The sequence below is a fragment of the Miniopterus schreibersii genome (assembly GCF_964146895.1).
Source record: "Miniopterus schreibersii genome assembly, chromosome: 10".
Classification (NCBI taxonomy): domain Eukaryota; kingdom Metazoa; phylum Chordata; class Mammalia; order Chiroptera; family Miniopteridae; genus Miniopterus; species Miniopterus schreibersii.
Genome location: NC_138110.1, coordinates 65,854,720 through 65,866,474, shown reverse-complemented (window position 1 = coordinate 65,866,474; position 11,755 = coordinate 65,854,720). Strand labels below are relative to the sequence as shown.

The 11,755-nt window shown below is 50.3% G+C and overlaps 1 protein-coding gene across 1 annotated transcript; it reads left to right on the top strand.

Moving 5' to 3' along the window:
- Nucleotides 1-613: 613 nt before the first annotated feature.
- On the top strand, nt 614-10,715 carry PROKR2 (prokineticin receptor 2). Its single transcript, XM_081149235.1, is given in 5 exon segments — nt 614-769; nt 2,846-2,944; nt 2,947-2,970; nt 2,973-3,441; nt 7,750-10,715. Coding segments are annotated over 4 exon segments (1,281 nt in total). The 5' UTR covers nt 614-769; nt 2,846-2,853; the 3' UTR covers nt 8,447-10,715.
- Nucleotides 10,716-11,755: the final 1,040 nt, after the last annotated feature.

The window sequence follows — 11,755 nt, the reverse complement described above, 5'->3', positions numbered from 1 at the left end:
ACAAGCATTGGTGAGGACTTCAGGGTCAGAGCTTTGAGCAGGGCACTCTGCCCTCGGCCCCCCAGCTTCCTCCGAGGGGGCCTCCTCCTCTACCACCATCCCATAAAGCTCGCTCTCTGCGCTCTTAGGAGTCTCCCCACCACCAGCTCTGGGGCACCAAGAAATGCACCCCGGACTCCTCCTGAAGAAGGCACCGTGTAGCAGGAGCGGACTCTGGCACCGGGCTCCTGCAGAAGACCAGACGCTCAGCTCCTGCACGGGCCACTTCCCGCAGGGCTCCAACGTGGCGCGCAGAAAGCGTTGCAGGTTGCTGCAAATCGCATCAGCTAAACCGCGCTACTGCGCTCCCATTGACACTAGGGTGCGAAGGCGCAGAAACCTCTGCGAGGGGGACACCGCGGCCTGGGAATGCCCACCGACACGGCAGAGCCCGTGCGCCCGGCTCCCTGGAGCGCACCACGTGCCGGAGCTCAGCTCCCTTCTCCCTCTACGTCTAGGACGCGGGCGGGGGACCCCGGGGCGGAGCTGAGCGCGGGGCGGGGCGCATCGGGCAGGGTCTGAGCCTGGAAGAGCTGGGAGGCGGAGCGCCAATCCAGCAGAAGACCGAGACCGCGACCGAGGGTGCGACCACGACGCTCCCAGGAAGCGCGCTGGGGCAATTAAGAAAGAGGGACACCCCCAACGAAGCGGCTTTGCAAGTGCAAGTCCGGGTCCCCAGAGCTGGACAGGGCCAGGAGCGCGCGGGAACGAGGCGCAGAGACAAGGAGGGGTGAGGGCGGCGCGGTCGAAGGCTCCACTGGTGGGGTGGGGGGCGTCGCCGGGGCTGGGGCGCCGACGCCCACTTCTCCTCCGAGGGATTGGGGCTGCTTTGCTTCCCGCCTCCTCGGGATGCACGCGGGATGGCTCGAAGGAGAGGAGTCGGTGCGGGGAGAGCGGTCCAGCCCACCGACCTGCTGAGACCGGGCAGAGGATGGTAAACTGAGACTGGGGAGTGTGGGCGCGGGCGAAGGATGCGAGCGGGCGAGCGCCAAAGTGCAGGGAAGGGCGTGGGGAGGGCAGAGCCTTCTTGAAAGGAGAGCAGAACAGGGGAAGCGTTTGGGGGGAAATTCCCGCCCACCTATCTACCCCCACCCTCACGCTTTGCTTTCGAGCCCGAATTTCTGTCTTGATTGTCGCCTCCGTCAGGGCGGCGCCTCTGGGGACAGCGCGGCCACGCTGGGTGGTTAATCGGGGAAGGAGATGAGAGGGCTCCTGCAGCGAGTTGGTCAGGGCAGGGAGTGCATCCCGTGGAAAGGGGGCCGGGATCTGCCCGCTCCGGGTGCACGCCCCTTCCTCTGGGGCCCCGGGACAGGAGGGACTAGGAGCCTAGTAGCCAAGAGGGCGTGACTCTTGCTTGTCCGTCTGGGGCTGAGCACTGTCTGCGGGCACTGGGCCTCCCCTAAGTCCAAGAGGCGACCGGGAGGGAGGACACCCCGGCTGCAAATGCCCCTGGGGCTTGGACTTCACCTCTCAGGTTTTAGCTCAGGTACGCAGCAGGCCAGCGCACCGCAGGTGGTAGTGTCCCTGCCCCCTCCGTGCCCCCCCCCCCCCGCAGTTCTATCCCTCCCTCCACCCCTCTCACAGGGCCAGGCCATACTTCCTGTCCAGTTTCGTCCACTACTTGCTACCAGCATCCCGCGGCCCACACGTGGAGTCGTTTCCAGATGTGCTAAGGGAAGGGGTGCAGGTGGTTCACAGCTGGACTAGGGCCCTCATTCCGGGTGTTGGGGGTCCGGGTTCTTCTTCCAACCCCTAGAGGCCTTGAACTCAATGGTACCCTATCTCCTGAGGGCTCAGTACTTCAGAGGCTTCATTTCCTCTCCGTGAGCCTCTTGATGTAAAGTCCAGTCCTCTAGCCCTCCTGGCTCCTTGCTGACGCTTGCCCGCCCCTAGTGGGGCTCTTCTCAGTTAGGCCCAGTCTGGAAGCAGCTACCACCTTCAGAGGACACACACCTTGGTGACAGGCCACGGTGCTTCCCAGTCAGGGCTGATTCCGGGAGGGGAACTGTGGGCCCAGTGAAGGGGACAGAGGAGGGAGGGAAAGCAGACAAAGGATTTCTTTCTAAAGCTGGATCTCGGAATGTAGGGTAGCAGCTGAAGAATGTCCTCCCACCCACAGCCCCCTCTCCACCTGTGGAATCCTGGTTGGGATCCTCATTCATTCATTCAACAGATTCCTCTCCGGCCCCCACTATGTGCCAGGCCCTGGGCTGGGCAGCAGGATTTTGGTTTGCAGGAAGACTGGCACACAGAGCGCATAGATCACTGCCCCAAGTGACTCAGCCTGTCCACAAGAAGATGGATATGGCCATCTCTAAGTCCGTGGTTTGGCCTGGACAGAGGGTGCAGTGCCCTCCTTTAGAGGAAAGACCCTGATGTATCCGTCCTTTGGCTCATTGCCCCTGGCTAACGGATGGCGTGACATTGTGACTGCCACAGATGCCTGGACTAGCTGCCTGGAGCAGCCCTGGAAAACTTCCAGAAGACCCCCGTGAAGGCTGCTGGGGAAGGGAGGAGTGGTGATTGGTCAGTCAGCGGGATCCTTGCCCTGGTGAAAAAGGAAGAGATACAGGCTCCTCTTGGGTGTCTCTGGAGAGTCCAGTCCATCCTATGCCCTGTCCCTCCTGACAGCCCAACAGCCAGGGGAGGATTTCCCAGTCTCTGGGTCTCATGTCTCCGCTGCCCTGTACCCTGGGTAGTTCTGTCCATGGGTAGCACCAGGTCTAGCTGGCCCATACCTGGAGGACTCTGGGAACGCTACCAGGTGTTCTCCTGAATGTTGTCCACTGGTTGTGTCTCCTTCCAGGGTCCAGGATGGCAGGACTTTCCCCAAGGATGAGGGCGGATGTTCGGCTCCCTGACCTCGTGAGAGCAGATCTGGACCTCGAGCTCAGAGTACTCAGACCCTGAGATTCCCGCCCACCACTCCACCTGCAGGCTCACCATGGCCACCCCGAATGGAAACACGAGTTTTGCACCCAACTTCCATCCCCTCCCAGACCATGCCTCCCCCCTCCCCGCCAACTTCAGTTACAGCGACTATGACCTCCCTCTGGGGGAGGACGAAGATATGACCAAGACCCCGACCTTCTTCGCGGCCCAGATCGTCATCGGTATGGCCCTGGCTGCCATCATGCTGGTCTGTGGCGTCGGCAACTTCATCTTTATCGCTGCTCTCGTCCGCTATAAGAAGCTGCGCAACCTCACCAATCTGCTCATCGCTAACCTGGCCGTCTCTGACTTCCTGGTGGCCATTGTCTGCTGCCCCTTCGAGATGGACTACTATGTGGTGCGCCAGCTCTCCTGGGAGCATGGCCACGCGCTCTGTGCCTCTGTCAACTACCTGCGGACCGTGTCGCTCTACGTCTCCACCAACGCTCTGCTGGCCATCGCTATCGACAGGTGAGGATGTTGGGCAGGGGTAAAGTTGGGACTGGGCCAGGCTGCCCTTGTCCCTCACTTCAGCTCTGACTGTTCGCATTGCTTCCCATGTGAATGCTCGCTGATCCATCGCCGGGCAAGAGGAGACCTGGTTTCTCCAGTTGTGGCTTGCAGTCTCCCAAATGCAAGCAAGAGTGGGGCTCCTGAGCCCCCAGCTCTGGGCCATGCCCCCAGATACCACATCTGTTTCAGATATAGGCATGTTACATGACACGAGTGGCATCAAACACAAAAGCCAAAGTAGAAAGTTGAGGCAGCTTACTACTAAGAAACCATGTGAGAGTAACCAGTGCAGCTTCCAGTCAGATAGACTGTACCCAGTTTTTCTGTAACCCCTACCCAGACTGGGATATAGGACACTTTCATCACCTAGAAAACTTCCTGATGCCCCTCACCTGCCAATCCTCCAATACACACAACCCTCTTCTTTAACGTCATAAAAATAGAAGCATACAGGATGTATTCTTGTTTCTGGTTACTTTCTTGCACAGCTGACTTTAAAATCAGACAATGGAGCTTATTTGCAGAAAAGAAGGAAAGAAAAGCTTTCTTTGCTTTTTTGGTATACATTCATATGCTCATTTGCATACATCTGCATGAGATGTTCTAGAAGTCCTTGCTCTGTTATAGATTATAAAGTAAAATTTCTAATAGCAGCTTATGATAAACCTGACACGTGTTTTACTTATGTGAACAGTTGCAGGCCAGCAGTGATTCTCTTTAAGGGGAGCAACTGGTGTCACATCTTCTTGGTACGCGAAGAGCTGTGCTGAGACTCATCTTGATAATGTGTTTTTAGTCATCTGTTTTCCCTTTGGTCTCCTTTCAACCCTTTTACTTTTCCCTAGTTCTCAGTGCTATTTAGATTTGCTGTCCTTTTTATCAACCAGTTTATTATTACCTGTGATAATAAAATACACATACATAGAGGCATCTTCCTTTTTATAACAAACAATTATAAGCATGAAAAACAATTTTGGTATTGCAACTCTAAGGTTCTCCAGCCCTGAAACCAATGTTTATGAAATGTAACCACCAACCAACTGCAAAATTCCCCAGGCTATTGTTTAATACAGTGTCACAAAGTCAGATTCCTAGGCCCCACCCCAGCCCTGCTGAATGGGAATTCCGGGGCTAGGTCTCATGAATCTACATTTTTATCTAATTCCCTGAGTGATTCTGATATTCACTTAAGTGAGAGTTATTATTATCCTGATCCCCTTTGTCCCTTTGGAATCTTTTTGTCTTTATAATGTAGGGCTGTTGTTTTTTATGTAACAGGAGTTTCTTAAGAAGCAACCATCCTTTTACAACACAAAGTGGGGGTTTTTTCACCCCAAACCAGCTCTGCCCAGTCAGCTCCATTAGCAGTTCCACCATTCTCCCAGTTTCCCAAGCAGGGAAGATTACCGCCATTCTTTGCCTTTCCATGCCCCACCCCCACCCACCCACCCACCCTTTGTGTTCACCCTTACACCAAGTCTTGGCAACTGTCCCTCCAACCTCATCTCTTAGCAAGTCACAGCTAGACCACCATAACGTGTCTCTTCACCCCCTCCTGACTATCCCCTGAAATTCATACTCATCCATATTAAGCATCAGAATATCATCATTGATGAGTCTTCCTAAAATATTTCATTGCTTACAAACCTCCGAAAGTTTCAGTGCCTAACAGAATACATGCTAAATCCAGTCTAGCATTCCAGAGCCTTTAAAATCTGTTGCCAACTTGTCTTTGCAATCTCATACTGTGTATAGCGATACATACCTGTATGTCTTTGCAAAGAACGTTGTATTTTAAGTGCAATAACCATGTCTTCTATCTTTCTGTCTCCACAGTGCCCAGCACAGAGCCTTATACCTGTGTCTTAGTTTGGTGTACTCCCGAAATAGACTCTGACACAAGGATTCATGTGCAGGTAGCACCCAGGGAGCACCTGTAGGGAGACAAAGAGTGAGGTAGGCAAAGGAAGGCAGTCAATATAGGTTGTGTTACTGAACGAGGTTTCACTGTGAGCACCTGAGGCTTATTCCAGCTGAGGAACTCTTGGAGCCAGTGTAGATCACCTCAAAATTCTCCCAGGAGTGGCAGATGGAAGGGAGCTGGAGCATTTATACACCAACTCTCATAAGTCATTGGTGAGGGCTGCTCTGACAATGCCATGCAGGTAGCCAAGACGACTCTGGAAGCCAGAGGCGGCCTTCATACAGAGAAATGCAGGTGTTGGCAAGTGGAAGTGGACAGGTGTGCATGGAAGTGATAAGAGCAAAGGGATATAAGAGAGACAAACAGCATCTGCTACAACCTGGTAAACCCACAACAGATTGCTGGTCCTACTGTATGTGCCCAACCTTTGTAATGGAAACATAAAGCAGTAGAAGATATGCTCCTTGACCTCAGGGAGCTTTTCTTCCCACAAAAACTGGAATAATCAAATGATAGGTAAGAGTAACTTGGAGGGAGGGAGATGTGATCAATATGTTAGTGAGACGGTCTGGGAATGCTTCATGAAGATGTTGCTATCCAGCTGTGCTATCCTAACCACCTCCTACTCTAAAAATACAAAATGATTGAACACACAATAGTGACACTGGACAGATGAGAGCGACAGCAGCTCTTATTATGTCAGTATACTCACATATACTCATTATATGAGTATAATTTGTCTCATATACTCACAGCCCAGGGAAGGAGGACACTGCACACCATGCAGGGGTTGCACTCTGATGAAAATGAACCAACAGGGGCTGTGGGCAGCAAACTTTATAGTGAAAAGGGGTTGGGGTAAAGCTTGGTTCCCACGGGGGGGGGATGTGATTGGTTTGTTTGAACAATTTTGCCAACTGGAAGAGAGGTGAAACCCATTAGGTTGAGGACTAGGGTTGCAGCTGGTTCAGTTGATAGAGGAACTAGCAGAACAGGAAGCCTTTGGTGTATTTGGGAAGAACAGGAATCTCATGGCTACAACTTTGAGGCCCTGTGAGGCTCAAAGATTTCAAGGCAGCTCATGGAATTTCAGGACTTGCAATACAGGAGCCTAATAATAGCACCCCTCTTTTTCATTCACGTTTCAAAGCAACTGAGAAGGCAAAACAGTAAAATGGATTGCCAAACTCACTTTTGTTGTGATGACACTGGTATTGGAAAAAGGGGTTTTTATCTGTGGGTGTGGGGACCACTGCATACTCAGAATTTGATAAACCTGCAAACCCTGACAAAGGCAGGGTAAGAGAGGCAGAGGTGTCCCTGTGCACTTCAGTTTACCCTGTGGTAAATATGCCTGTTCTTCTACGTATAAATATCAGAAGGGCTACCTACTGCCATTTCTGGCTACCACAGCCTGAGAAAGAACAAGGTAGAGGGCCTTGTTCTTATGTGTAGAGGGCCTGGAAGAGATGCTATTTCAAGTCATAGAAATCCTAGAAGGAGAGTGTTGGCCTCGAGAAACACATCCAAGAAAATTGATGGTAACAAATACCTTGTTTTATGGGGTCAAGGTGACTTCACCCCCCCATCTAAGCTTGAGAGAAAGCCCAAGGAGCCGGGTGTAAAAGCTTTGTATCAGGAGCCTGGGTTCTGGTCCCCGCACCAAGTGAGCTTGGGCAAATCGTTTACTTCTCATTAGATTCCTTAGATTCCATCCCAAGCCCACCCCTTCTCTTCTGCTCTGTAATGCAGGATGGTACCAGGATGGGAGGAGAGAGAAAGCCCTAGTCCACTGCCTTGCGAACGGCCCCCACCTCTCTAAACCATGAGATATTTGTAATGAAAAGTTTTCAAAGTATTACGTTCTTGGGCAAAATGGCAAGATTTGAAAGCCAAGGTGGTATTCCTAGGACTTATGATAATAATAGGCCACATGTACTTCTTGAACACCGACTACATGCCAAGCATTTTACAAACATTAATTTATTTAATGTTCCCCGCAGCCCTGCCAGGTAGGTGTCCTTTTTATCCCCTGCTGCAGTTGAGGAAACATATCTCAGAGAGACTGAGGGATTCACTCCAGACCCGGAAGCCAACCAGGGGAAAAGCTGGGATTTCCTCCGTCCGTTTGGCCCGAGTCCTACGCCGTTTCCTCTAAGCCACTCCACTCCTCCAAATGCCAAACGACGTTGCTAAAATAAGACAAAGCTTGTGGAAGCTGGATGCATAGGTGCTCGGGGACTTACGCAACACTTTGCCTGCTTTTGTGTGTGTCTGGGGTTAGTCAGAAGCTAACAGTGTTCTCAGGGCACACGATCACGGGTCGCTCCCCTCGCCCACAGGTACCTCGCCATCGTCCACCCGCTGAAACCCCGGATGAATTACCAGACGGCCTCCTTCCTCATCGCCTCGGTCTGGGCCGTGTCCGTTCTCATCGCCATCCCGTCGGCCTACTTCGCAACGGAAACGGCCCTCTTTATCGTCAAAAGCCGGGAAAAGACCTTCTGCGGCCAGGTCTGGCCGGTGGACCAGCAGCTCTACTACAAGTCCTACTTCCTCTTCATCTTCGGCGTGGAGTTCGTGGGCCCCGTGGTCGCCATGACGCTGTGCTACGCCCGCATCTCGCGGGAACTCTGGTTCAAGGCCGTCCCGGGTTTCCAGACGGAGCAGATCCGGAAGCGGCTGCGCTGCCGCCGGAAGACGGTGCTGGTGCTCCTGTGCGTCCTGTCCGCCTACGTGCTGTGCTGGGCGCCCTTCTACGGCTTCGCCATCGTGCGCGACTTCTTCCCCTCGCTGTTCGTCCGGGAGAAGCACTACCTCACGGCCTTCTACGTCGTGGAGTGCATCGCCATGAGCAACAGCGTGGTCAACACCGTGTGCTTCGTGGCCGTCAAGGACGGCACCCGGAAGTACTTCAGGAAGGCGATGCGGCTCCGCTGGCGCCCCTCTCCCCTCGGGAGCAAGTCCAGCGCCGAGCTCGACCTCAGAACCAGCGGCCTGCAGGCCACGGAGGAGGTGGACAGTGTCAGGATGAAGTGACCCCTCTGGCGTTTCGCGGTTGAAACCCCAAAGCCAGGACTTAGAGCACAGTTCACCGATTGCCAGGTTCACCGGCTGCGCGGGCAGGGCAGCTGTGCTCAAGCCTCCCTGCCCTCCAGTCGCTGGATGCTGCCCGGTCGTAACGTGCACACGCCCGGGCCGCGGCCGCCGAGCGGCCCTGGTCTCCGCTCGGCGCCCGCTGGGTGCACAACCGCACCAGTAAGACGGGGCAGGGCGGCCCCGACGTGGGCGGGACATCGGTGTGCTCGCCACACCCATGCCATTAGACAAGGGCAACAGGAGCTGGCGTTTATAGATCACCTACTGTGTGCAAAATATATATATATATATATTTAAAAAGCAAAACAAAATGGCAGAAGCTACCGGAATTACCAAGCTGTATCGATACAGAGATGCCCAGGTAGAGACTACAAATGGCCACCTGGACTCACTCCTCTCCATCTTCCCTCATTCTGTATCGCGTCCGCGCAGGAACGTCACTAAAATAAGGCACTTAGACTCGATGGAGATGTAAAAATAAGTTTGTCAGAGCGTGGGGCCGACAGCCTCATCGGAAGAGAGTTCGTGCCATCACACTGAGCTTTCCCACTCGGCTCGCACCACCTCCCCGGGGCGTTCTCTAGGACCCTGGCTTCCAGAAAAGAATTTGTCTCATAGCCGGCCCATTGGTTATCTACATGGGTGTAATTTCAGAGGAAAGAACCAAAAAGTGTTTTCCACTGATGCGTGAAAGGTCGTCATTCTTTTGTGTGAAGACAGATAATCCTGAAACAAGGACCGCATCCAGTTCCTGGTACCTTAGTATTTCAGGGCTCTAGTCAGGGAGGAAGGGGGCAGAAATGGGTGGAACTTGCCACTGGCAATGAACATAACCTGTGTGGCCTGGACCGCTTTTCTAGAACAGATCCTCTTTGACAAAATGAACTCTACTTGGAAAGTGCTTTTCAACTATATGAGTGATAAGAACAGATGAGTATATTGAATGGTGTGTCTGGGCAAGGGAAACCCCATCCACTGTGGATTATTATGGAAAAACACTCCCACTTTTTCATTCCTGTTGGGACCAGAGTGCCCTGAACTCTTCACAATGTAACCCATCTACAGTAGGGCAAAAAAGGAATCCTTGCCCTGGGTTATAATCTGAAAGATTCCACTTTAGAGTCTCAGCAACATCCAGGCTTTCAGCATCCTATGGTCCTAGAAGTATCGAAAACCTTTCCTGCATGTTGCACACCCCAAGGGTGCATAATTGGTTGTATTATTATACATCTGTGGTGATTGTGTGTACTTGTCTTAATTTCTTCCTGATTCATTTTGAAGCAGAAACTATACAAATGGTATCTGACTTGGGACTGGCCCACTCACATTTGGAAAACTCCTATTTTTCTATAGAGAAAGGGTTATTTAGTTGTTTCTGTATCTTTTAAAATTATTTTTTGTTTGTTCACTAAACAGTGAAGTTTACATCAACATTTAATCACCACCCAGCAGACACCTGCAAGTCCAATCACTGTACCCTCAGAAAATGGAAACTCATTTCAATTTTAGCCAAAACCAAATGATTTGTAAATTCTGCTTTCACAAAATTACACACTGCATTCTAAAGCCAAGCAAATAACTATTTGGGTTTATCTGCATTTTAAAAAATATAATAACTATATTTGTATTTATTACCCCCTACCTGACTCTTCTTCTAATAAGATCCTTTAAGAGTAGACTGTGTACCAGTTGTGTCTGTTTACAGAATTCATCCCTTTTCCTTTTGGTCCCAAAATGTACCATCTTCTCTTCATTTAAATGTAACTGAAAGAATTTTGTAAATATCAATATGTATTTGTGATTTTCCAGTGAATACGAGTGCATATGAAATAATTAACATCAAATGAAATAATTAACATATGGAATCTTCACCACAGTGTTTGAGCATTTTCCCCACTAATCTTTAATACATGTCAGATATTTAGATATAAGTGAAGTAATAGCCATCTAAACAATTCAACACTGAAAAAGAAAAGAAACTTCTTGAAGGTGTTTTTAGAACAGTGGTAGCTCATGCCAGCAGCAGCCTCATCTTGGTTACATTCTTCAAGCTTATAGCCTAGGAGTGTAGTCATGCATGCAAATAAGCAGAGAACCACTACTGTCCCTTCATTTTAAAATTATCTTGTTTGTTTAATGAAAACTGTTTGCATGGAAACTGTTCATCTAACTGGCGTTAAGGTAATAAATTAATTGTACTTGTGTTTAACCTTTTCTTCTCAAGACTAATTAATGGAAAGCCCAAGATACTTTTAATATGCCAAGATATATAAACACATACATATTATTATATATTGAAAATTCAACCTCATTTGGGAAAAGGATCCATTTTCTGAGAATAAAAGAAAAGATGGATTTGTGATGAAGCTATCAGAGATTTTCCTTTCAGTCTCCAACATCTAAAATAAGTTGATTCTCAAGTGGAAGAAATCAAAAGATGGCTCTAAGCCCTTCAGGCTAAAAAATCAATTTCAGACTCACAAGGAAGAATGTGACTTATGGGAGGTGATTAGAAAACTTAAAGTGAGTTCTAGGGGAAAATGATAGCTTTGAAACATCTCTTCAATTTAACCATTATTTCTCCACTGGGCTCAAGAAGACACACACACACACACACACACACACACACACACACACACAGGGCTCAAGAACACACACACACACACACACACACACACACTGGGCTCAAGAACACACACACACACACACACACACACACACTGGGCTCAAGAAGACACACACACACACACACACACACACACACACACACACCCCAATAGGACACCAGAACAGGAAAAGACCTTTTAAGGGCACATAACTTACTCCTTTCTTAGGTGAGAAGATAGGAATTCCAAATGAGGGAATGGCTTACTTAATGATGCACAGCTAATATTTGCTAGAGCCATAACACTGCTGCAAGATCTTACTCTGGTTCAGTAAAATGAACTCAGTTACTGCCTTCCTTTGAGTCCAAAGGAGAGGTCTCTCTCTACGAATGCTTAAAGGGCCATTTAAGCTGGTTTCTTACCTCATGGGAGAATCTTAAGCTGCACAAAAGATAGCTTTCCTCCCTCTGGCAAGCAAAGGGTGCATCCCACCCAAGGGACTTCATAACCCAGACTCCAGGATTCTAGAGAAACGAGAGAGAATTATACCAGGACCAATCCAGTGTTCCTGCCTTTTCCCCTAATGAGAGAACCGCCCCCATGGCGGTGGTCTAAACACATTTGATTTGAACGTACAGGGAAC